Genomic DNA, 27,612 nt, shown 5'->3' on the forward strand with positions numbered 1-27,612 from the left:
TTATACTACCACACATCTTTTGAAGATAGTCTCTTAGCTGACACTTCTCTGATACCCCTAACTGGCACCGACTTCCTTTATTCACTCATTTAGATCTGAAACACTTCCTGTTCATGCCTTTTTTTCTCTCTCTAATATATGTTGAATGTTATTTCTCTCTTTTCAATTGCTATAATAAAAATATCTGCTAAAACTTTCCTTGTTGAGAAGATACTGTTGTTTATTTTAATTTAATTCAAGATGCTGCGTCATTTTGGCTGCAGTCTTGTTTGCTAAAGCAGTCTGATCTAAAAAGTCAGATAAATCATCAAAACCAGAGAATCACTTTATTTAACTGAATGATGAATTAATAAACCAAATTTTAGCCCAGTCTGAACTGTTGAGTCATATGGCTTGCTCCAAAACAAATACCTTGATGCACATATTAGCTCAGTTGTCAAATCCAGCATTTTTTCAGTTCAGACAACTGGCCAAGCTAAACCATTTTTTTTTTAACTCTGCATCGCTTTGAGATTTTAACCTAGCTTTGTTATTCTGATGATAGAGCGCTGCAATGCTTCGTCAGACCTCACTTAGTTCTGAATGTTGCTGCTTGGCTTTTGCATGTAATTATTTAAATTCTGTTAATGGTAAATGGTCTGTAATTATATAGTGCTTTTACCCGAAGCACTTTACAATATACAACAAATTTATCCATTCACACACTGATGGCGGAAGCTACCATGCAAGACGCTAACCACAACCCATCAGGAGCAATTTGGGGTTCGGTGTCTTGCTCAGGGACACCTCGACATGAGCTGGACAGGCCCAGGATCAAATCGGCAACCCCCAGGCTACAAGATGACCACTCTACCCTCTGAGCCACACCGCCCCGGTCCCTTCATTGCTTCCAGTTTATTTTAGGATTGAACATAAAATTCTATTATTTCCATTAAAACATCTTCATCACACCTCCCCATCAGTCTCGGCCTTGTTTGCTCCTGCTGTAGCCTTCCTCACACTCTCTCTCTCTAAGGTTGGCAGATCAGTTATTAGTTGTTTCTAAGACAAAAAGGAAGTTGAGAGCTAACCCTGGTGTTGGTATTTTTATTCCTTTCAAATAAAAATGACATAAACAGAACAACAGAATAGTTAAAAGTAGCAACCATTATTAAGTCAGGATGAACTAATAACTTATTATTACTTCATTATTTTAACATCTTAAGGTCTACTGTTTGGTAGAGCAAATGTTTCAGTGAATATATTGAATTTTATCAAATATTTGTTGAAACAAAGCTGTCTGAGCCATCTCTACCCCTTAGTTTGGGTATGTAATGCCAAAAGTAAGTGTCTGTTATTGTTATTATTATTATTATTATTATTATTATTATTATTTATTCCAACTGCTTTAAAAGATTTATTTCTTTTCAATTTGCAATACTGATAAGACAGAAAAGGTAGCACACTGTATAATAAAGTACAGACATATTTCAGAGGGAAGCTAGATGATTGGTCTAGAGGACGAATCTCAAGCTGTTTGGTTTCAGTTGCTTACATGTCTATTTTGGAGTTCAAGTTGTTCCAGGTTCTATAAAAATGTTGTGACATAGTCTAACATCGTTTTGACAAACAGCCTCTTAATATAACCAAAAGAGATGATCTCTGACACAATTCTGTTGAAAGTTGATGTCACATTGTTGTGTGGAGGAAAGTCAGCTAAAAGAGTCACTTGAAGCATTTGATTCTAGAAATATTCTTTGACATTTAAGAACTCTAAATGCTTTAAACAGTGGATGCTTACATGGCACAAAATAAACCCCATTTTACAAAGGAACTGGGTAATTTCAACATGTCTTTAAGAAATCACACAAGGGCACCATCATAATCCACAATTTTATTTTTCCACCAGTGACATCTGTGACCCCCTGCTTGGTAAGTTTATTAGGATTAGGCCAAAAAAGGTAATGTTTCTGATGTGGATAGAGGAATCTTTCACTTTTCAATGCTTTTCTCCCCACAGTGGTCTTTATTATTATTTATTTATTGAATAAAGTTGCAGGGCATATCTTGTGCATATCTACAAGTTGTGTCAAATGAACACCAGTTTCCAGCAATACTTTTTATTTAATGTCTTTCTCTCCACAACTGCTGTGAGTTGTGTGAGTAATGCAGCCGAGATGATCTGTATCTCTGGATATAAAGGCAGAAATGTGACTGTGTCTTGCCCCTATGATGTCACGAATCAGCAAACTGGACCACAAATAAAGTTGTAACTGAGGATTGGGTTAAACGGTTTTTATTGTAATGATGAGAATATCTCCAGAGGAGTCGGGTCTGGTTTTCACAGTCAGCTGGCCTGTCAGGGGAGAGTCCAGATGAGAATCCAGCAAGATTAGACAGGAATGTGCAAGATAATTTTGCTCACGTACCAGCAGAGGGGTTTGAAGCCGGCCGGGTGGTTTACAGGAACCGAGATGCAGCAGTGGGGGCTCCGCCGGGGCTGTGGAAACTGCTGGACCAAAAACAGTTAGGTGGTTCTGATAGTTACAAGAGCTGAAAATCCAGACTGAATAAATCCTCCAAGAATCCTCCAGAATTTCCAGACGAACAAGAGACAGGTTCCGTAATCCAAAATCCAAATCCTGGGGACAGTCCAAGGGTCAGAGTACCAGCAGAATCAATCGACAGACAGAGTTACCAGACAGGGGGCAGGCAGAATCAGGATATCCAGGTCGAAAAATGGGTCACAGGTCAGAGAACAGGTTGGCAGGCAGAAGATCAGAAACCGAGACGATCTGGCAGAGAAGAGTTGTCACAGGCTGGTATTTAAGGTTCCTAGCGCAGGTGGAGCACATCAGCAATCAACTGAGCTGGAGGGAGAATGCCTTCAGGGACGGCTGGGAAACCTCAGTGCTAGCTATGCACCCAAAGGGGCGGCTCAAGACGACCCACCCGGTTGATCATCGGTTGATGGCAGCGATGGAAACGGGACAGAAGAGCTGGTGTTCTGTTAGTTTAGCATACATTGTCAGATCAGCATAAGCATAGTGCAAACTGACGACTGCACCTAACCCTATCTCTAACCCAAACCTTAACCCACATGCGCATTAACGTAATGTATGCTACTCTGATGCGTATGCTAAACTGACAGAACACTGGGTCCACCACAAAGCGAGCCGGAACCCAGGAGTGCTCCTCTTGACCAGAGCGGCGCGAGCACAGGATGCGGCGCACCATATACACTGGCCCGCCATCAAGAAACCGGGCGGGCGGAGGGGGTCTGGAGGCGGGAACCAACAGACAGGAGAGAGCCGGCTTAACCCTGGAAACGTGGGACGTGGGGTGAAAATGAAGAGCCCTGGGGAGACGTAGGCGCACAGCCGCCGGATTGACCACCTTAGTGATGGGGAACGGGCCCATGAACTGAGGAGCCAGCTTCCGGTTCTCCAGACGTAAAGGGAGGTCCTTGGCAGAAAGCCAGACGCGCTGACCTACCCGGTAGGAAGGGGCTGCAGACCTCCGACGGTTAGCTGACACCTGGTACCGCATCAAAGTCCGCAGTAATGCTGACTGGGCACGTCGCCAGACGCGATGACACCGGCGAACAGCGGCATGGGCCGACGGGACCCGTACCTCCTCCTCCTGGGGCTCGAACGGGGGGGCTGAAAGCCATTGACAACCTGGAACGGAGTGAGTCCAGTGGCCGAGGATGGAAGGGAGTTATGGGCATATTCCACCCAGGACAGGTTCCTGGCCCAAGAGGAAGGGTTCTCCGAGCAGAGGCAGCGCAGTCGGATAGCCCATCAGACTGGGGATGAAACCCGGAGGAGAGGCTGATGTTGACTCCCATCAAACGGCAGAATTCAGCCCAGAACCGGGAGGTGAACTGGGGCCCGTGGTCGGAAGCCACATCCTGCGGAAGGCCGTGCAGCCTGAACACATGGACCGCTAGAAGGTCTGCCATCTCCTTAGCCGTGGGCAATTTAGGGAGGGCCACGAAGTGAGCCATCTTCGAGAACCGGTCTACCACGGTCATAACAACAGTTTTGCCGTCCGAGGGAGGAAGTCCAGTCACAAAGTCCATAGATAGGTGGGACCAGGGCCGATGAGGAATGGGTAATGGATGCAGGAGTCCTGCCGGGCGTTGGCGAGAGGACTTGGACCGGGCACAAACAGGACAGGCAGCGACAAAACTCCTGACATCCCGGCGGTAAGTGGGCCACCAAAACCGCTGAGATAAAAGGTGATGCGTCCTCTCAGCCCCAGGGTGACAGGCCAGCCGGGAAGAGTGACAGAGATTGAGGGTCTTGGACCGGAGAGTGGGTGGTACATAGAGGCACCCATCTGGACAGCCAACGGGAACTTCGGTTGAACGCTGTGCTCGTCTGACCTCCGTCTCCAGCTGGACACGACTCACCCCCAACCGGATGTGAGAGGGGAGGATGAAATCTTCGGGCCCATCCAAATCTGCCTCCGGGGGAATAGCCTGTCGGGACAGAGCATCGGGTTTAACATTTTTAACCCCCGGTTGGTAAGCCAGAGAAAAGTCAAACCTGTTAAAGAACAGTGCCCATCAGGCTTGACAGGGGTTCAGCCTCTTAGCGGTCTTCAGATACTCCAGTTTCTTATGATCTGTCCAGACTATGAAGGGCTGGGTAGCCCCCTCCAACCAGTGACGCCATTCTTCTAGCGCCAGCTTCACCGCCAGGAGCTCCCGATCTCCGATATCATAATTGCGTTCTGATGGTGACAAACCTTTAGAAAAGAAAGCACAAGGGTGAATCCTAGAGTCGTCTGGAGACCGCTGAGACAAGACTGCGCCCACCCCATAGTCGGAAGCATCGACTTCCACAATGAATTGTCTGGTGGGGTCAGGCATGCTTAGAACAGGAGCTGACGTGAACCGTTGTTTTAACAAGGAGAAAGCTGCTTCAGCTTCGCTTGTCCAGACGTACGGCCTCTTGGGAGAGGTCAACTGGTGTAGTGGAGCAGAGATGGAGCTGTAGTTCTTGATGAACTTTCTGTAAAAGTTGGAGAACCCCAGGAATTGTTGCAGTGCCTTACTGGTCTTGGGTGTAGGCCACTCTCAGACAGCTGAAACCTTGGCGGAATCCATCCTGAACCCTCCGGCTGATATAATGTGACCCAGGAATGAAACGGTAGAACTGTGGAATTCACACTTTTCAGCCTTTACATAGAGCTGGTGTTGGAGGAGGCGCTGTAAAACTGTACAGACCTGAAAGACATGTTCTTCTCAAGATAGACAAAAACAAATTTATTTAGCATGTCTCTCAGAACATCGTTTACCAGTGCCTGGAATACAGCGGGTGTGTTTGTCAGACCAAAAGGCATCACCAGACATTTGTAACGCCTTGTCGGAGTAGTCTTCCATTTGTCTCCCTCCCTGATGCGTACCAAATGGTAAGCATTACGTAAGTCCAGTTTAGTGAAAATGGTGGTGTTCTGAAGCAAATCTAATGCTGTGGACATGAGGGGCAGAGGGTAATGATTTTTGATGGTGATATTGTTCAGACCACGATAATCAATGCAGGGACGAAGTGTGCTGTCCTTCTTCTCTACAAAAAAGAAGCCTGCCCCCGCTGGAGAAGAGGAAGAGCGAATCAGACCCAACGAGAGCGACTCAGAAATATATTTGTCCATGGCTTCCTTTTCTGGAGTGGATAGGGAGTAAATTCTGCCACGGGGTGGCATAGAACCAGGGAGAAGATCTATTGCACAGTCATATGGTTGATGCGGAGGCAAAGAGGTAGCACGGACCTTATTAAAAACCTCTTTAAGGTCGTGGTATTGCGGAGGAACCTGTGTGAGACTGGGGTAGCTGGACTCTGACGGCTCTGGTGTTTGATCTGGTGTTGCAGGGAAAGAGCGCAAGCAGGTAGTCAGGCAGTTTACTCCCCAGTTTATTATTTTGCTCTCCCGCCAATCGATGTGTGGGTTGTGTTGTTGGAGCCAGGTTATGCAGAGAATGACAGGAATCTGAGGTGAATCGATTACATAGAAGCTGATGGTTTCATGGTGATTGTGAGCAAAAATGACAGGCAAGGGTTGAGTTTTCATCGTGACTTTGTGTAACAGGTGATTATCCAGAGCTCGGACTGTAACGGGTTTCGAGAGAGGGGAACAACTAATTCCCAGTTGTTCGGCCACCTGTTGGTCAATGAATTCAGCGTCGGCCTCTGAATCAATAAAAATTGCAAGTGTGTGTTCCTGCTCAGCCGCTGTGATTTGGATGTGAAAAATTGGTCGGGAGACAGATGAATCCAACAGAGCCCTCCCTTTTACTGGACAGGATCGAATTATATGACCTGGTTGACCACAATATAAACAGAGTCTATTAGCGATTCTCCGATCTCGTTCGGCCGGAGACAGCTTAGACCGGCCGATCTGCATGGGCTCAGGGTCATTGGGAGCTGTGGGGAATGTGGCTGTGACAGCCTGCGTTGGGAGTTTATCAGAGGATCCGAACCTGCTCACCCCGATGCTTCTACCCCTCTCTCTCCGTCTTTCTCGAAGTCGCTGGTTGATTCGTGTCGCGGCATCCATGAGGGAATTAAGGTCCTTAGGGGGGTCTCTGGCGGCAAGTTCATCCTTAATTCGTTCGGATAGCCCTTGGTGAAATGCATCGAACAGGGCTGAATCATTCCATGTGCTGTCAGCAGCAAACGTGCGGAAATCAATTATATAATCTGTCACTGACCTGCCCTCCTGGGAGAGAGAAAGCAGATTTCTCGAGGCTTCTCGCTCTGGTCTAACCGGATCAAAAACCCGACGCAGCTCCTCTGAGAAACTTTTAAAAGTGGTTATGGCAGGGGAGTCTCTCTCCCATTCTGCTGTGCCCCAAAGCCTGGCTTTACCGGTGAGCAAGGAGACCACGTAAGTGACCTTTGCCCTCTCTGATGGGAATGAGGATGGTTGTAGTTCAAACAGCAAGGAGCACTGGATCAGGAAGGCCCGACACTGGCCAGGTTCACCTGAGTACCGTTCTGGGGGGCCAGCCGGGGTTCATGTCCCGGGATTACTGGTGGGGCGGTAGGAAGAGGTGACGGACTTGTTCCTGTGGAATCAGAGCTTTTTAAGGCAGCAAGTTGCTTAGAAATATTTTTGACTCCCACGACTAGTTCATCCATACCCGGCCTACTGTTGCATGAGAGCAGTCTCTACACGGGCACGCCAATCCGCAGTTCCTGATGGGTCCATAATGCTGGCCAGATCGTACTGTCACGAATCAGCAAACTGGACCACAACCTGGAATATTCAATCCTGGAACAAATATAAATCATGTTTCTCCCTGCAGAATGAGGGACTCCAAAAAGTTTGGAAATTCCTGTGTAACCCTTCAATTCTAGGAAAAATTTGAAGATGTGGCCAAGACAAGTTAGTGTTGGACACTTTTGGTTTATTTCTGTCATTTTTGCAATGGATAAAAAAGAAGAAGAAGAAGAAAAAAGGAAAGTCAGGTTTGCTTGTCACGGTGTTTGGCTGGGGTCAGGATTTCCCAGCCGTCCCTGAAGGCATCCTCCCTCCAGCTCTGCCTCTGATTGCTGATGCGCTCCACCTGCGCTAGGCACTTTATATACCTGTGAGTGACAACTCTTCCCTGTCAGATCGTCTCAGTTTACCCTGCACGTTTCCAGCCAATATTTCCTGCCTGCTAACCTGTGTTCCGAACTTCGACCCGTTTTCTGACCTGGATTCCCTGATTCTGCCTGCCCCTGTCTGGTAACTCAGTTTGTCTGTCATTAGGATTCTGCCGGTACTCTGACCCTTGGACTGTTTGTTGAATTTTGGAAACTGGAAATCGGATATTGGATTTGGATTACAGTACCTGTCTCTCTCCCGTTTGGATCATTTGGAGGATTTACCTGGTTCTTTCCTGAGGATTTGTCCAGAGTGGACATCTCCACTCTTATCACTATCAGATCCAACTAACACTGATTTGGTTCAGCAGTCTCCATAGCCCAGCGGAGCTTCATCGCAACCATCTCGGTTCCTGTAACCTCCTGGCCGGCTTCTATTCCCTCTGCGGGTACGTGATCTGTTGTTCGTACATTATCCTGCCTGATCACGCTTTTTCTCACCCTGATCTCCTGTTCTCTAAGGCAAAACGGACTTTGTGACCCCACACTCCTGGATTATTCGCATCGTTACAATAAAAATCATTCATCACCCAATCCGTAGTATTGACTATTATTGTAGCCCAGTTTGCTGATCCGTTGCTAAAGAGAAGTGTTGTCTCGGAAAGTTGACAATAATCTCCTTGGTCTTGCTGACGTTCAGCAGGAGGTTGTTTTCTCTGCACTACATGGTCAGAAGATCGACCTCTTTCCTCTACTGAGTCCCGTCGCCCTTTGTGATGAGACCCACCAGAGTCATGTCGTCTGCAAACTTCACTAGGTGATTTGTGCTGTAGGTTGTTTTGCAGTCGTGTGCCAGCAGGGTGAAGAGCAGGGGACTAAGCACACAGCCTTGGGGATCCCCAGTGCTCAGTGTGATGCATCTTGAGGTGTTGTTGCAGACACGCACTGGTTGTAGTCTCTGACTGAGGAAGTCCAGCAGCCAGATGCAGAGGGAGGTGTTGAGGCCCAGTTTGTCCAGTTTGCAAATAAGTTGTTGTGGTATTATGGTGTTGAATGCTGAACTGAAGTCTATGAACAGCATTCCCACATATGAGTCTTTCTTGTCCAGATGGGTGAGGGCTGGGCGGAGGGCAGAGCAGATTGCATGCAAACTGGAAGGGGTCCTGGGTGGGGGTGGATTTGATTTGTGCCATGACCAGCCATTCAAAGCACTTCATGATAATGGGCATCAGCGCCACAGGGCGGTAGTCACTGAAGGAGGATGGGGATGATTTCTTCAGCACAGGTATGATGGTGGCGGCTTTGAAACATGATGGAACAACAGCTTGCCTCTGAGAAGTGTTAAAAATGTCTGTGAAGACCTCCATAAGCTTCTCTGCGCAGTCCATCAGCACACAGCCAGGGATGTTGTCTGGACCTGCTGCCTTCCGGGTGTTGATGGCGGAGTGTCCTCTTCAAGCTGGTGGCAGACAGGCAGAGAGTCTGGTCATGCAGAGGGGGTGGGATTTTCTGTAGGCGTGTGTTGTTTTGTGCTTCAAAGCGTGCAAAGAAGCTGTTCAGGTTGTTGAGCAGAGAGATGTTGCTCTTGCCGCTCTGTGGCGCAGGCTTGTAGTCCATGATGGCCTGGATGCCCTGCCATGGGCTCTGTGAGTCTCTGCTGTCTTTGAAGTGGGAGGTTATCGTGTATTTGTACTCCTATTTCGCTTTCTTGCTTTCCTGGTGCCCGGGACAGGTTGGGTCTCGCTGTTCTCAGGCCAGACTCATCCTGAGAACAGTGCAGTCATATATGGTCCATTTTATTGTCCAATGGTCTTACATTTACCAGAAGGATAGATGGTATGGCTGGGCAAGTTGGATTAGCCGCTAGCCTAGCCCGGATACCTCCACGCTTACCCCTCTTCTGCTTCCTCGCACACTACTTCCTTTTTGGGGAAGAGTAGCAGGCAAGTCTGGTATGATTGCTAGCTTACGGAGTAATCCGAGCTCCCTTGGCGTCTCTGTTGTTTTGTAGTCCAAAATGTTGTAAATCTTGCTTTTGTAGATGTCCGACAGAGCCTGTCGATTGTGTATTTCAACATAGAGAGGCAAGAAAAACTTTCCGACAAACACTTTTTTGATGAACAAAACACCACACGGTTGGGACGGAGAGAGGTCGCTGCGTCTACGTGTGTCGCCATCTTGAATATAAGGAAGGAAAAAGTGGAAGAAGAGGGAAGAATGGGTGCAGGAATAAACATTTTAATTCAAAACTGTGAAAAGAATTTACAGAGACAAAACAAGAGACATGTCGGGGAAACAGGACTGATGATCTGACAACAGGACAACTGAAATCAAGGGATAGAAATACACAGAGGTGAACTAACAAGGAACAGGTGAAGCAAATTTAGCAAATTAAACCAGATGTACAAACAAACAGAAAACACAAAGCAAAACATAAAACACAAGGGAAAGAACTAATAAAGTAAAACAGGAAACCAGACAGGACTATGACAAAACGCTTAACCAAACACTCATAGATCATGACACCCCCATGTTCTCACCATGAACCCACTGAACAATTCCTCTTAACATTTCACACAGTAGCATGTAAAACCACTTCTGCTAACTGTTAACCCTCTGATGCATGAACTATTAATAAAGTGTAATTTGTTTCACTTGCAATATTTTACTTCTACAGACATTATTTTGTCTATTTATTTTAGCTATTCTATAAAAATATTTATCAAACAATATATTATATTTATATAATAGGAATGTTATATAAAAACACAGCTGTATTATTTTGTTGTTCTATTTATCACAAAGACATACTTGGTAATAACTTTACATATAGATATTTATAGATATAAAATGCCCCATCCCCAAGTGAGATGTAGTGTATGTACCAATGATGTTGATATGAAATGTGGGCGTAACTGTTAAAATCAACACAGACTTCCTGAAAAAGTTATTATTTCTATTGAACAAAGCAAAGATGTGGAGCTTTCAGAACTTCTTTTTCATCCTCTGCAGTAAGTTGTTTATTTCAATTAAATGATAATTATATGTGTCTGAAGAGCGGGAAGAATAAAACATGAAAGAATGGCACATCCTGTTTCTGAGCTTGTCCATTCGCTTTTTTCTTTATTCTTATCTCTCTTCACAGCTTCTCTGAGTTTTGTGAGCAGTGCAGATGGTGTGATCCATGTGTTTGGATATGAGGGCAGAGATGTTAAGATTCCCTGTGGATATGATGACGGTTATGAGGATTATGAGAAGTATCTGTGTAAGGACGACTGCAGTAACAGTGATATTCTGATTACGACAACACAAAGAAATAAAACCAAATACTTCATCTATGAAGACAGAAAGACAAGAATCTACATCGTGACCATCTCTGATCTGAGTGCTGTGGATGCTGGAAAATACTGGTGTGCTGTGAGCAGGACTGGAAAAGACATCTACACTGGAGTAAAACTGGACATAAGACAAGGTATGTAAATAAAGTTTCTGCAAATGAGGTTCTATTTTGTTGTCAAGTACAATGAATTAAAAAGGCTAAAGTACAGAACTAATAAATTGATAAGTTAGTGTTTACAATGACTGATAGAGGTGTTAGTTGAATGAATTCAATAAAAGTGCAGTACCAATGAAAGGTTTGGACACGTTCTCATTAAATCTAATGGGAAAGTGTGTTCAAACTTTTGACTGGGTGTTTATGTAATTTCAAAGATCTCACACAGGTAATGTAGAAGCTTAAAACAATGACAACTTAATTCCTGGGAAGATATAATAGTAAAAATAGAGAAAACACATTGAATGAGGTTTGTTTTAATGCTCATTTAAGTGGAGAAGAATTCATACAAAGATATGAAGGGATCTCCTGATATCAGGCAGAATTAAGTTTGACTGTTTTCATGGACTGAACCGACTCTAAGGCCCAGAACCACACAAAGGAAGTGACTTTCTAATAATATAACTGCAATGGAATAAATGAGATAAAGAACAGCAAAATGTTAAAAAAGGACAGAAAATAACACCGTAACCATGTCATTTACGAAATTATTGGATAAAAGCTGTATGTTCTCATGTGGTTTGTTTTCCTTAACAGACATCTGCTGTGATGAAATGAATAAAATCCAAAGTCATGAGGAAGCCTCAGTGTCCATCAGCTGTCCGTATGAGTCTCAGGATAAGAACAACCTGAAGTACCTTTGCAGAGGAAAGCAGCCCTCCACATGTCTGCAGCAGGCAGTAATCACCTCAGACAACACCCAGAACAGACGGTTCAGACTCACCGATGACAAGACGACAAGATTCACAGTGAACATTGCCAGTCTGACTCTAGAAGATTCTGGGTTGTACCTTTGTGGTGTCCATAGAAACACAGGACTGGATGTTTTTACTGCTGTTGAGCTGGAAGTTGAAAGTAAGACACACAGATACACCACATAAATTTATTTTACAATTTTCAATGCAACACATTGTAAGAGAAAAAAATCTGATGGCTGAAGAGTCCTGAGAACTAACAAAGTTTTTATATAAGACAAGACAAAAGTAGGATCATTAAACACCTTAATGTACAGTCATTCTGTGGCTGAAACTTAACTTGAAATGTTTAAGTTTAACAAATGAATTTGTTCTGTTTATCCAACAGAATGGTGCTGTGTGAAGTCGAAGAACTTGAGCGGCATTTTGGGACGTGCAGTAACTCTGCAGTGTCCTTATCCACCACAACACCAGAACAACAGGAAGTTCCTCTGCAAAGGAGACAAACACAACAGCTGCACAGATATGACGAGTCAAAGCAGGTTCATACTGCACAATGTTTCCTCTAGCTCCTACTTGATCACAATCAAGGACCTGGAAGCAGGTGATGCTGGGACGTACTGGTGTGGATCAGATGCGCAGTGGAGTGTTGGAAACTACACCAAGATTCATCTGTCAGTAGGTAAGCAAATTATGAAAATAAAGTAAAAATAAGAAAAAAGTTATTAAATTAAGGATGTTGGGTGTTCTAAGAATGCTTTTTTCTCTGACAGACAGTCCACAGCTGACCACCATCAGCACCAGTACTGAAGGGGTTACACCACCATCACCATCTGTACTCGGTAAAATAATTTTGTCTGTGTGTGTGTGTTTATTTATTTGCATTACTCTGTTTACATTACTTTATGGAGGATCGAACATTAAGTCCTGAATGTTAAACTAGAACACAGAGTTAGATTAAGGTTGCGTCAAAGGCCTTTCTTCTCAGTGTGTAAGTTATAACAACGTGATCTTAAAAATATTGTGTATTAATAAACATTTCTGACATTTAAAAACAAAACCGGTGACCAGTATCGTCACCCTTCGTTTCAATAATGGTCATAAGCCTTTCATTCACGGAGTCTGTCAGTTTCTTGATGTGTTAACGATCAACCTTTTGTGCAGCATCAACCACAGCCTCCCAGACACTGTACAGACTGGTGTACTGTTTTTCTTCACCGTAAATCTCATGTTTAAGAAGGACCCACAAGTTCTTATGAGGTTTCATTAGGTTTCAGTGAGGCAAAGAATGGGGCCATGTCATTATTTTTTCATCTTTAAGGCCTTTACTGGCTAGCCACGCAGTGGAGTACTTCAGTGCATGTGATGGAGCGTTGACCTGCATGACAGTCTTGGACCTCTTGAAAGTACAGACTTTTTCTGGTTCCACTGCTTGAAGAAAGTGTCTTCTAAAAACTGCCAGTAGGTTTGGGAGTTAATTTTGAGTCCATCTTCAACCCGAAAAGGTCCAAATAGCTCATCTTTAATGATACCGGCCCATACCAGTACCCCACCTCCACCTTGCTGGCATGTGAGTCGAAACAGAGCTCTATGACTATTACTGATCCAGCAAGGGCCCATCCATCTAGTCCATCAAGAGTCACTCTCATCTCATCAGCCCATAAAGTCTTTGAAAAATCTGTCTTCAGATATTTCTTGGCCCAGTCTTTTCATTTCAACTTATGTGTCTTGTTCAGTGGTGGTTAGGTTTCAGCCTTCCCTACCTTGGCCATGTCTCTGAGCACTGAACACCGTGTACTTCTGGATGCTCTGGGTACGTTGCAGTTCTGGAATATGACAGGGCTGGAGGATAATGGGTTCCTGGTAGCTACATGTTGGATTTCAACACGTTTCTTGCAACACTGTTGACTATTTGCAGCAAAACGTTTGATGGTTCAGTGATCACGCCTTAATATTTTGGCAATTTCATGAGCGTTGCATCCATCTAAAAGACTTTTTACAATTTTTGACCTTTCAGAGTCCGTTAAAAATCTCTCTTTTGAACAATTTTGCCTAAAGAAAACAAGCTGCCTAATAGTTATGTACAGCTTAATATCGGGTATTGTTCTCCTTAGGTCACACTTTCCCTCGTTTGACAAACACACATCACATCATGTTTAAATCCAATAAGTATTTAGGTTTATACAGCTTGGAGTAAGAAAATATGCATGAAAATGATGATATGGTCAAAATACTCACTTGCCTAATTAATGTACACACAGTGTATAAATACATATACATATATATATATCTTATATAATTTTTCTGACAGAGTATCAGCAGGAAACCATCACTGTGGAAACTTTCTCAATCAATTCATCGCATGTTCCAGGAAAACCCTTTGAAGGTAAAAGTGTATGTGCATGCATGTGAGTGTATATTGTATTAGTAAATATAGAGTCCCTACAAATAGAAAATCAGTGATGTCACTTTGGTTGATCATTTTCCTGCATTATAAATGAAGGTTTACTTTAAGGAAGTAAAGATATATGAAGACAGCGTTAAAAGTGTGAACTCTGTCAGTTTGCAACAGTTAAACGTGACAAATGTTTTACTGTTGTGTTTTTATTCTATTAAAGTACTGTTTCCTAATTAGATTTAGAGCTGAAGATGCTCATCCATCCAAATCAGTATTCAGTGTAGGTTAAGTCAATTCAATTGGACAGGGTTTAGTTTCTTAAAAAAAAAAAACTCTTATCCACAAGAATTTCTTCAGTTCTGGCACTAATGACCTTTATTTCAAAATGGTCTGACAGGACAGAGAGAGAGATGGGCGATGTGCAGCAAAGTGCTGCACCAAGACTCAACACCAAGCTGGCTGCATCAAGTAGCTTCAGCCCCTGGACATAGTTCCCTAGTTCTACTGAAACTCTACTTTCATTAAATGAATTTTACTTCTTATTCAGTAGTTCTACATTCATACATCAGTACTTTCACTTATTAGACACCTCTAAACAGTTCTTCCACCTCTGAAAAATTCATTCTTGAAAATCCTGAGACTAACCTGACTGAGTCCAGCCTGGGGCTCCAGTTCAGATACTCAGTTCTGGTCAAACAGTGAAGTGCTTTGAACATGTGTGAGGAGGTGATCTCTGGTTTTAATCTGTATTCTGTGTTATTTTTAAATTGTGTTTTAGATGCCGGTCTCTATGTGGTTCTCCTTGTTTCTAAGGTGCTGCTGCTAATCATGGCATCTGTGCTGGTCATAGTTTATAAGCGCAAATGTTCCAAAGACAGAGGTAGGAGATGGTTTTTATAAGCACTCCTGTTGTGTGTGTGTGTTTATGTGTGTAGACTGAGTTTGAGTAAGAGTGTATAGATGTATTTAAATTGTTTTTAAAAAGAGTGTGACTTCATCTGCAATCAAGACGCTCTTTGAAGAAAAACTAAATCTCTTAGCCTAAAAGTTTAATTCCTCTCTTGCACTAACTTCCTGTTTTCTTTCTTTAGATCAACAAAACTTCTTGTTCACACCAGTTTCTCATTCTTGCTTGAATGTTGTTTCTTACTTTTGAGTTGCTTTGATCAGTATAACTCTAACATTTCTGAATAGATTGTCATAAACATCCTTGTAAAGAACATGCTGTTGTATATTTCCATCCAGTTTAAGGTGCAGCTTCATACATGATTGGCCTCTCAGGACTTTTAGTGTGGCTGTAGGGCTGTTACCTAAAACAATCCTATCTAGATAGTCATAAAGAGAATTAACATCAGAGAATTTCTGCTTTTTTATTCATTTATTTAAGATGATTAATCATTACAGACTCACATACAGATTAATTGTTGGGCTATTTTTAAGCTCTGTGTGGAATATAAATTCAATACAGTTTAGCTTTATTTGCAAGTAGCAATTAACAATAAAGTTTTCTCAATGCACTTCACAAAAATAATCAATTCAAGCCGATTCATTGTTAAAACAAATTCATATTAGTCCAGCTTATAACAGTGTTAATGCAAACTAGTTTATAAAAGATAATTGCCTCGCTAAGTAAAACAAACTGACTGAATTAATGTAGACGTACTTTTCAGACTAAATTTGTGAGCAGATTTTCTAGACAACCATTTCATTCTAGCTTATGTTGGTGATTAGTGAGTGAAGTTTTCCTGTTCTGTGTTCTTTCTTTTTAAGCTTTATGAAAATCATGATGCTGTTGTAAAAATGAAGCGTTACCATCCTGATGATACCGATGAGGACCAACCAGACTATGAAAACGTCTCATCAGAGCAAATCTACAACAATGAATTCTAGAGTAAAACCAATAAATAAAGAAGAACCTGCACAAACACGCAGATTGTATTCATGTGTGAAACATCAGCTGCATCTTCCTGAAAACTTTGTTTGTCTTTGACTTCATGTATTAATATTATATTTTTAGAATACATTTACCTTTAAATGTTTGCTTCTCACTTGCAATAACTTTTATTGTTAATTTGCAATAGCAAAATGAGGAATACGATGCAAACTGCAGGTTTATACAATTAATTTTGTCAGAGAAACAGAGAAAAGAGGAGTTTGGGATGAGTATATCACACTTCCTTCACATACAGATGCTAGAAAGACTTCTGCAAATGATACAGGTTTTGTTATTGTTTAAAGAAAAGTAGAACATTGAAGTTTCTCTCTGGGATTAATTAAATATTTTCTTTTTTATTTAGTTTAATCTCATATTTGTATCCTCACTTGAGGACCCTCCAATAAACGTTTTTCCTCCTCAATCCTACTTTTAGGAATAGACATCTTTAGTTTACTTTCTGAGTTACAAACATCTCTAAGGTGCTCTTTATTATTATACCTGATCATGTTTCTGACCTGTTGGCAATCCGTCTAAATTTCTGGATCATGTTCCTCCAACTGTGTCTTTTTAGTATAATTTACTATGACAGTCTGTAGTTGCCCTTGGTCCTGCCTTTTTTTTAATTCATTGCTTCAATCAAATTCAAGATGAACTATTGCTTTTCAAGAAATTGTAAAATGTCTGACTTTTAACATTTTATGTTTTCTTTATTTTTGCTATCAATAAAATACTGGTTTATAAAATCATTACATTTCTTTTCATTTCTGCTTTTTATTTCCACAGTATTCCAGCATTATGGTGATGAAGGGGAACGTCTTTTATTCAAGACTTAAAAAAAAAAAAAAAAGAAAATAGAAAAACAGAATTTTATATTGTATCAGAGTCTTCATCATATTGTTTTATGTTACTTTTACTTCAATGATAGATCTTGAAACCTTTTCCAGTAAGATTTTGTCTGATTAAACCAGCATATGATAATGAATTTTAGCAATCTCCAAAAGAATAAAACAGTCACACAACAGTTATTAATATTGCATTTTAGACCAATCAAACCAGCTGAAATAGTGTGAATCTCACTTGAACTGACTGACACTTAACATTTAATCTACTAATCATAACCACTCCTCTGCTTCATGTGTCACACTGAGACCTCTGCTGGTGCTGCTTGGCTGTTACACTGAATACAAAACACACTGTTAATGCTGCAGCATATCAAATCCATACTTCTTGTTATTATTATTTATATTTACTACAGATTTATAAAGATTTCTTTTCTTTTGCATCACTAATGAGACAGAAGACAGAGCACACCAAATGACAAGGTATATATGAGAGGAAATTAAACGACAAATCATCTCCAGCTGTTTGGTTTCACATGTGACCATTTTGGAGCTCAAGTTGTTTCATTATACAGAAAACCCTTGACACATAGTTTAACATAATTTTATCAAATGGTTGCAAAATGTAGTTCATCAAGGATCTTTGACACAAACTGCATCCACAACATTTTCAATTTCAAGTTCCACGTCAGGTTTCTGCCTGTTTCTACACACAACACCAAAGTGACAGATGAACCTTTGTGTAGTTTCCAAAACTCTGGTTCAAGTCTGATCCAGACCAGTACGTCCCGGCATCTCCTGCTTCCAGCTGTGAGATTGTTACCAAGAAGGAGCAGAAGAAACGATGTGCAGTGTGAACCTGCTGTGACTCGTCATTTCTCTGCTTTGGCTTGTCTACTGTATTATTCTGAAGCTGCACATCCAAAATTTTAAACCATTTCTTTAAGTAACAGTTTTATTAGTAAAACAGTCTAGTTTAAAACAATATTTTATCTTAAATCTCACTCAAATTTAATCCATCCATTTGGCTATTTTTTAAATGTAGAGCTATAGATCATAAGAGTGCTGTGTTGGTTTACCTGTTCTTCACAAGATATTCAAGTTAAGAACCTGTTGTATTAACATGACGACATATTTAAGATAAAAACAAAATGTAAAACTGTACAGTTTGTACTTTTACTGTTGGAAAGAAAGAGTAAAAGTCTTCTGTTACTGTGAGGCTTTGCTACAAAGCTGCTTTATCTTTGCAGCTGCTGATCTGCTGCTTTGAGGGAGCTGCATCTTCTGGATTTTCACACATCTAAAGAAACAAGACGAACCAATGAGCAAATTTTAGATATTTATGTTACATGAGCTTATAGAGGAATTTTAAATCAATTTCTGAGTTTATCAAACCAAATCTTTTATATTTTCTGACTGTGATGAAATCTTTCTTGCTTCCCTACTTGCTAGTGTATTACAGGGGTTATCAGATGATTCCTCCAGGTAGCATATTAGAAGACTCAGACCGGATAGAGTTGTCAAACTTGTAGGGTGTAAACATGATAATAAAGGAAATTAATAAATAATAAATATTAAATAGAAATAAAAGAATAGATACACTTTACATTTCCCCTGGACACATCATCTGTGATGTAATCTGGGATCACAGGGGGTTTCGGGTCTTTCAACAATCAGACCCCTTCCCCCAGGGGACCCAGCCAGGGTTGATCAGGCCCCAGCTTGTGTCCAGATAGTGCTACCCTACTAGGCCACGTCTCTCCCCTTTTGAACCACAACCACTTTGGCCAACTCGATGGCCCTTCGCTGACTAACTCCTGCGATGCCCAGCATCTTGTAGGCCCTGCAGATGGATGATCCAAAAATCCTCGGCATCCCAGTTCGATGGGTTGGTATCTTGCACGCCAACCATTGTCCCAGCACTCCTCCACTAGCTCTGAGTATTTTTCCCTCTTTCTCTCATGGCCTTCCTGCATCTGGTCCTCCCATGGCACAGTGAGCTCCAAGAGAATTACCTGCTTGGTTGCTGCTGAGGTGAGGACAATGTTTGGCCTTGATGTTGTCTTGGTGAACGCTTCTGGGAACTCCAGCTGCTTGCCCAGGTCAACTTTAAGCTCCCAATCACACTCCATCACCAACAGGCCAGGAGAGGTATTTCAGGCAGCCGCTGCAGGCTTCTCTCCAGCTCTGACGAACATGATGGTGTTCCTAACTGGGCAAAGGCTCTTGCTGTGGCTGATCCCACTGCAGATAGCATCCACGATGGCCTTCAGGACCTGGTCATGTATCCAGCGGTAGCGTCCTCCACCCAGGGCTCTCGGACAGCAGCTAAGGATGTGCTCCAGGGTTCCTCTTTTCTGGCGGAGAGGGCAAGCTGGTGTGTTGGCCTTTCCCCAGGTACAGAGGTTAGATGGGCTAGACAGAATGTTGTAGACCACCTGGATCAAGAATTTTATGTGATGGGGTTCAGCTTTCCACAGCTTGGTCCATGTGACTCTTTCTTGTACCACTGTGCCCACCAGCACCCTTTGCCTTATTCTTGACTCTACAACGCCCACAGCCTCGGAAGCTCTCCACTTACATCCCGTCCTAACCTTGATCCCAGCCTGGGCGACCTTTGGGCCACTGAACTCCCAGTATTGAAGCAGCTCCCTCAACCGAGTGACTTCTCGCTCAGGCTGCTGATAGAGAGCTTCAGCTTGTTGGTCTGCCCGTATAGGCAAATTTCAGGCAAAAGGTATCGGCATCATATCGGAATCGACGATACTGCCCAGGATTTACTTGGTATTAGATGAATACTAAAATTTGCACTATCAACCAGCTTCAAAGTCCTGCCATGACTAAGAGTTTTTTTTTTCCAGGAATTGTTTCCTCCACTAGAGGGAGCTACTGGGCCTTAACATCTCCCTTCTTGACAGACATCCCCACAGCAACCAGTCTTCAGCTAGAAAAGCGTCATGAAAGTCTGAGGTAATGTTTAATACAGACCTTACAGTATCAGAAGGCCAAAGGTTTTATGTAGTTGTTAATATATTAATGTGAATTAAATCAATCTAATGGACAAGCTCTTTTAACAGAGATGCAACTCTTTAATGTTTTGGTTCTGCAAGACGACATAACATGACGAATTTCTGTGTCTTTGTGTTGTCTCTTAGGAACGTAGAAAATGACTTATTTCATATCAAGTAAATAAAACTGAACAAGTCAGTTTTATTTTAAAAGCCTTCAGATTTCCAACTAATTGTGTAAGTAATTTTTTATTTATTATATATTTATTGTAAAGATGGTTCATGAAGAATAAAAGTAATGAACCTTATTTTTGGGGAGGAACTGATGTTATTTAAGCACTAACTGGACCACTATTCACCTCTATTCTTAGAACTTGCTCCACGTGAGGATGTACCACGACAAAAGACGTTATGAAACTCAACTTAATGCAAACACAGTGCAGACGTGTAGTCCCTCTCTAATTACAGAGTACAAAGTATTTATCTTGTGATACAACATACATCTGTGTGCATGAACATGTAATTTCAAACATCTTAATCATTAGGTGGAATAAAAGAGCTCTCAAACCTGAGAGGGGAATTTATTTTTTGAATTCAAGATTATAATGAGACAACTTTGAAACACAAATAAAAATCTGTTTATTAGATGAAACAAAAGGGTTTAATTGAGTAGAGAATAACGAAGTGGAGCAGGTTTACCTCACATGTTCTGTGGATTCATCCATGTGAAGTTCACCTCCCTGCAGGACACATCATATGCTGACAGGTTTTAACTGGGATGTTTGAATTAATACACAGAAATGTGAACACCAAGAAGAGAACAGTTCATTCACTTGTCTTTATGTGTTTTATATTTTGCTTTGTTTGATTATTTTTTTCTTTTCTTTTTTCTCCTTTTTTCTTTCCAGATTATCTTTGGAGTGTTGTTTGAAGGAGAAATGTGACCAGTAGGAAAGAGAAGAGAGAAAAAAAACTGCTTTAATGAATCTGATGTGAGGGATTGATGAAGCTGATCTTCCTGGTATCTCAGATGTTTCAGTGAAGTCCTGCTTTATATGAATCATATCAACACTTTATTTTTTTTATTTATTTATTTTTTTTTTTACCAAGAGATTAAGTTGATTCATCTTATAACAAAAAAGCAGAAGTATCACCCAGACTAACGCTTATAAGTTGAACTGTTGTATGATGATGGTGTTAGATGTTCCAACCCAGTTTTTTCAGTAAATTGTTCCTCAAAATGTTTCACACATCAGATTCAAGCTGCAGCTGCAGGACTTCACTTAGTTGTTTTTCTTAGAAACATGAAGATGTGGACTTTAAAAATCCTTCCGTTCCTCTGCGGTAAGTTTGAATGTTCCGATCTTATTTTATCCGAAAAAAATCAAATAATGATAATAAATTAAACTATTTTTATTCAAAAGCTGTTTCATTAAACATTTTGACACTCAAACTTAAAGAATATACAAACTATATGATTTTTTTTCTCTTCACAGCTTCTCTGAGTTGTGTGAGCAGTGCAGCAGATGTGATCCATGTGTTTGGATATGAGGGCAGAGATGTTAAGATTCCCTGTGAATATGGTGACGGTTATGAGGATTATGAGAAGTATCTGTGTAAGGACGGGTGTAGTAACAGTGATATTCTGATTAGGACAACACAAAGAAATAAAACCAAATACTTCATCTATGAAGACAGAAAGACAAGAATCTACACTGTGACCATCTCTGATCTGAGTGCTGTGGATGCTGGAAAATACTGGTGTGCTGTGAGCAGGACTGGTATTATAAAAGACATCTACACTGAAGTAAAACTGGACGTAAGACAAGGTATTCAGACTCACCGATGACAAGATGTCAAGATTCACAGTGAACATTGCCAGTCTGACTCTAGAAGATTCTGGGTTGTACCTTTGTGGTGTCCATAGAAACACAGGACTGGATGTTTTTACTGTTGTTGAGCTAAAGGTCAAAGGTGAGAGGTCATGATTACATTTTGTTGTAAATTAGCAAAATGAACACAAAGTTTTTTTAATTAAAACTTCTACACAGAAAGGGTTCATTGTTTCTCTCAATACTTAAAGAAAATTCTACAAATAAATCATTTTGATCAAACATCTCTTTTGTCTAACAGAATGGTGCTGTGTGAAGTCAAAGAACATGAGAGGCATTGTGGGACGTGCAGTAACTCTGCAGTGCTCTTATCCACCACAACACCAGAACAACAGGAAGTTCCTCTGCAAAGGAGACAAACACAACAGCTGCACAGATATAATGAGTCAAAGCAGGTTCACACTGTACAATGACGTGAACAGAGCTTTCTTGGTCACAATCAAGGATCTGGAAGCAGGTGATGCTGGGACGTACTGGTGTGGATCAGATGAGCAGTGGAGTGTTGGAACCTACACCAAGATTTATCTGTCAGTAGGTAAGCAGATTATAAAAATAAAGTAAAAATGATAATATATATATATATATATATATATATATATATATATATATATATATATATATATATATATATATATAATTTATTTATTAAATTAAGGATGTTGGGTGTTCTAAGAATGCTTTTTTCTCTGACAGACAGTCCACAACTGACCACCATCAGCACCAGTACTGAAGGGGTTACACCACCATCACCATCTGTACTCGGTAAAATATCTTTGTGTGTGTGTGTATTTATTTGCATTAGAACACAGAGTTAGATTAAGGTTGCGTCAAAGGCCTTTCTTCTCAGTGTGTAAGTTATAACAACGTGATCTTAAAAATATTGTGTATAAATAAACATTTCTGACATTTAAAACAACACCGGTGACCAGTATCGTCACCCTTCGTTTCAATAATGGTCATAATCCTTTCATTCATGGAGTCTGCCAGTTTCTTGATCTGTTAACGATCGACCTTTTGTGCAGCATCAACCACAGCCTCCCAGACACTGTACAGACTGGTGTACTGTTTTTCTTCACCGTAAATCTCATGTTTAAGAAGGACATGGGCAGAACGTTGGGTGTTCTAAGAATGCTTTTTTCTCTGACAGACAGTCCACAGCTGACCACCATCAGCACCAGTACTGACAGGGTTACACCACCATCACCATCTGTACTCGGTAAAATAATTTTGTGTGTGAGTGTGTCTGTGTGTATTTATTTGCATTACTCTGTTTACATTACTTTATGGAGGATCGAACATTAAGTCCTGAATGTTAAACTAGAACACAGAGTTAGATTAAGGTTGCGTCAAAGGCCTTTATTCTCAGTGTGTAAGTTATAACAACGTGATCTTAAAAATATTGTGTATAAATAAACATTTCTGACATTTAAAACAACACCGGTGACCAGTATCGTCACCCTTCGTTTCAATAATGGTCATAATCCTTTCATTCATGGAGTCTGCCAGTTTCTTGATCTATTAACGATCGACCTTTTGTGCAGCATCAACCACAGCCTCCCAGACACTGTACAGACTGGTGTACTGTTTCCTTCACCGTAAATCTCATGTTTAAGAAGGACCCACTAGTTCTTATGAGGTTTCATTAGGTTTCAGTCAGGCAAAGAATGGGGCCATGTCATTATTTTTTCATCTTTAAGGCCTTTACTGGCTAGCCACGCAGTGGAGTACTTCGGTGCACGTGATGGAGTGTTGACCTGCATGACAATCTTGGACCTCTTGAAAGTGCAGACTTTTTCTGGTTCCACTGCTTGAAGAAAGTGTCTTCTAAAAACTGCCAGTAGGTTTGGGAGTTAATTTTGAGTCCATCTTCAACCCGAAAAGGTCCAAATAGCTCATCTTTAATGATACCAGCCTATACCAGTACCCCACCTCCACCTTGCTGGCATGTGAGTCTATGACCATTACTGATCCAGCAAGGGCCCATCCATCTAGTCCATCAAGAGTCACTCTCATCTCATCAGTCCATAAAGTCTTTGAAAAATCTGTCTTCAGATATTTCTTGGCCCAGTCTTGTCATTTCAACTTATGTGTCTTGTTCAGTGGTGGTCGGGTTTCAGCCTTCCCTACCTTGGCCATGTCTCTGAGCACTGAACACCGTGTACTTCTGGACGCTCCGGGTACGTTGCAGTTCTGGAATATGACAGGGCTGGAGGATAATGGGTTCCTGGTAGCTACATGTTTGATTTCAACACATTTTTTGCAAAACTGTTGACTATTTGCAAAAAAAAACGTTTGATGGTTCAGTGATCACGCCCCAATATTTTGGCAATTTCAAGAGCGCTGCATCCATCTAAAAGACTTTTTACAATTTTTGACCTTTCAGAGTCCGTTAAAAATCTCTCTTTTGAACAATTTTGCCTAAGAATAATTATGCACACCCTAATATAGGGTGTTGTTCTCCTTAGGTCACACTTTCCCTCATTAGACAAACACACATCACATCATGTTTAAATCCAATAAGTATTTAGGTTTAAACAGCTTGAAGTTGGAAAATATGCATGAAAATGATGATATGGCCAAAATACATGGTGTGCAGAATTATTAAGCAAGTTGTATTTGCACACACAGATATATATATATATATATATATATATATATATATATATATATCTTATATCATTTTTCTGACAGAGTATCAGCAGGAAACCATCACTGTGGAAACTTTCTCAAACAACTCATCGCATGTTCCAGGAAAACCCTTTGAAGGTAAAAGTTTGTGTGCCTGCATATAAGTGTACTTTCGGTTAGTAAATATAGAGTTCATACAAACAGAAAATCAACTTTGTCAGTTCACTTTTTTGTTCATTTTCCTGCATTATAAATGAAGGTTTACTTTAAGGAAGTAAAGATATATGAAGACAACATTAAAAGTGTGAACTCTGTCAGTTTGCAACAGTTAAACGTGACAAATGTTTTACTGTTGTGTTTTTATTCTATTAAAGTACTGTTTCCTAATTAGATTTAGAGCTGAAGATGCTCATCCATCCAGCTCGGTATCGAGTGTAAGTTAAGTTAGTTCAATTGGACTGGGTTTAGTTTCCTAAAAAAAAAAAAAACTCTTATCCACAGGAATTTCTTCTGGCACTAATCAGAACAATTAATCATTGTCAAAAAGAACTGAAAAGTTTCTGCTTGATGAGTATATTTTCCATAAAATGTATTTTGCTCCAATATAGGTCGTAACAACATCTGCATACAGTACAGGCTATGTTCTTATAATAAACTTATCACGTTATAACGTGATAGGTTTCACGTTTTTACAATAAACTTATCACGTTATAACGTGATAAGTTTCACGTTATTACAATAAAGTATCACGTTATAACGTGATACGTTTCACGTTATTACAATAAAGTATCACGTTATAACGTGATACGTTTCACGTTATTACAATAAAGTATCACGTTATAACGTGATAAGGTCTGATTTTTTTTTAATTGGGGTGGCAGCTCCACGCTTCCGTACGAACGAATGAGCACATTTTACATATTTATGTTACATGAGCTTATAGAGGAAATTTACATCAATTTCTGAGTTTATCAAACCAAATCTTTTATATTTTCTGACTGTGATGAAATCTTTCTTGCTTGCGTACTTGCTAGTGTATTACAGGGGTTATCAGAGGATTCCTCCAGGTAGCATATTAGAAGAATCAGACCGGATAGAGTTGCCAAACTTGTAGGGTGTAAACATGATAATAAAGGAAATAAATAAATAATAAATAATAAAAAAAGAATAGATACACTTTACGTTTCCCCTGGACACATCATCTGTGATGTAACCTGGGATCACAGGGGGTTTCATGTTTTTCAACAGTTAGACCCCTTCCCCCAGGGGACCCAGCCAGGGTTGATCAGGCCCCAGCTTGTGTCCAGGTAGCGCTACCCTACTAGGCCACATCTCTCCCCTCTTGATCCACAACCCTTTTGAACCACAACCACTTTGGCCAACTTGATGGCCTTCGCCGACTAACTCCTGCGATGCCCAGCATCTTGTAGGCCCTGCAGATGGATTGATCCAAAAATCCTCGACATTTCCCCTGGACACATCATCTGTGATGTAATCTGGGATCACAGGGGGTTTCGGGTCTTTCAACAATCAGACACCTTCCCCCAGGGGACCCAGCCAGGGTTGATCAGGCCCCAGCTTGTGTCCAGGTAATGCTACCCTACTAGGCCACGTCTCTCCCCTTTTGAACCACAACCACTTTGGCCAACTTGATGGCCCTTCCCTGACTAACTCCTCCGATGCCCAGCATCTTGTAGGCCCTGCAGATGGATTGATCCAAAAATCCTCGACATCCCAGTTCGATGGGTTGGTATCTTGCACACCAACCATTGTCCCAGCACTCCTCCACTAGCTCTGAGTATTTTTCCCTCTTTCTCTCATGGCCTTCCTGCATCTGGTCCTCCCACGGCACAGTGAGCTCCAAGAGAATTACCTGCTTGGTTGCTGCTGAGGTGAGGACAATGTTTGGCCTTGATGTTGTCTTGGCGACCGCTTCTGGGAACTCCAGCTGCTTGCCCAGGCCAACTTTAAGCTCCCAGTCACACTCCATCACCAACAGGCCAGGAGAGGTATTTCAGGCAGCCACTGCAGGCTTCTCTCCAGCTCTGACGAAGGTGATGGTGTACCTAACTGGGCAAAGGCTCTTGCTGTGGCTGATCCCACTGCAGATAGCATCCGCGATGGCTTTCAAGACCTGGTCATGTCTCCAGCAGTAGTGTCCTCCACCCAGGGCTCTCGGACAACAGCTGAGGATGTGCTCCAGGGTTCCTTTTTTGTGGTGGAGGCTGTTGTGTCGGCCCTTCCCAGGTAAAGAGGTTAGATGGGCTAGACAGCACATTGTAGACCGCCTGAATCAAGAATTTTATGTGATGGGGTTGAGCTTTCCACAGCTTGGTCCATGTGACCTTGCGCTCCACAGCTTGTCCAGGTTCCCTGCTGCCCCCTTCCCACCATCTGACTAAAATGTCTAAAAAAAAAAATAAATTAAATGCACTGCACTAGCACTACATGACAGCACCTGGGTCCAACTGGACTCAAAAGCGGTCTGACTAACACTTAATTATGATGTTCCATCTTGTTTGAATTCATGCTTGTGTTGTTCTTACTCTCAAATGTAAGTCGCTTTGGATAAAAGCGTCTGCTAAATGACTGTAGAATAGTAGAATAGAAGAATCTGGCTGACCCACTTCTACTCTACTCCATCTTGCAGCTCCTAAAGGATAAGTGACCTCCTCTCTTTCCCCTGTGCCCAACCATCATGAGGTGTTCTACCGGTACCCAAACCAGCTCTTCCCTGTACCACTGTGCCCACCAGCACCCTTTGCCGTAGTCTTGACTCTGCAACGCCCACAGCCTCGGAAGCTCTCCACTTACATCCCGTCCTAACCTTGATCCCAGCTTGGGTGACCTTTGGGACACTGAACTCCCAGTATTGAAGCAGCTCCCTCAACTGAGTGACTTCTCGCTCAGGCTGCTGATAGAGAGCTTCAGCTTGTTGGTCTGCCCATATAGGCAAATATCAGGCAAAAGGTATCGGCATCATATCGGAATCGACAACACTGCCCTGGATTAATTGGTATTGGATGTATACCAAAAATAAACCACCTTCAAAGTCCTGCCATAACTAAAAGTTTTTGTTCCAGGAA

At 41.6% G+C, this 27,612-nt stretch overlaps 1 protein-coding gene and 1 long non-coding RNA gene across 8 annotated transcripts in view; both read left to right on the plus strand.

Moving 5' to 3' along the window:
* The window catches only part of LOC121637657 (polymeric immunoglobulin receptor-like), a 93,109-nt gene that overhangs the window by 13,616 nt on the left and 51,881 nt on the right, over nucleotides 1–27,612 (plus strand). For 2 of the 7 annotated variants that reach the window (XM_041981847.1, XM_041981852.1), the window contains one exon: nucleotides 15,994–16,870. The exons of 2 other annotated variants lie outside the window; for them this stretch is intronic. In XM_041981847.1, the coding sequence (XP_041837781.1) occupies nucleotides 15,994–16,113 (120 nt within the window). In that variant the 3' untranslated portion in view covers nucleotides 16,114–16,870. Of the gene's footprint in view, nucleotides 1–12,598; nucleotides 12,668–14,136; nucleotides 14,212–14,620; nucleotides 14,994–15,993; nucleotides 16,871–22,591; nucleotides 22,661–23,045; nucleotides 23,115–24,589; nucleotides 24,665–27,176; nucleotides 27,478–27,612 lie in introns of those variants that run through there. 3 more of the 7 variants (XM_041981851.1, XM_041981853.1, XM_041981849.1) reach the window with 3 other exon arrangements.
* LOC121637665 lies at nucleotides 7,620–8,139 on the plus strand. The gene is made up of 3 exons (XR_006009919.1): nucleotides 7,620–7,719; nucleotides 7,949–8,026; nucleotides 8,100–8,139. It is a non-coding gene; the product is annotated as an uncharacterized LOC121637665 (long non-coding RNA).

Source organism: Melanotaenia boesemani, chromosome 4 (genome assembly GCF_017639745.1).
Source record: "Melanotaenia boesemani isolate fMelBoe1 chromosome 4, fMelBoe1.pri, whole genome shotgun sequence".
Classification (NCBI taxonomy): domain Eukaryota; kingdom Metazoa; phylum Chordata; class Actinopteri; order Atheriniformes; family Melanotaeniidae; genus Melanotaenia; species Melanotaenia boesemani.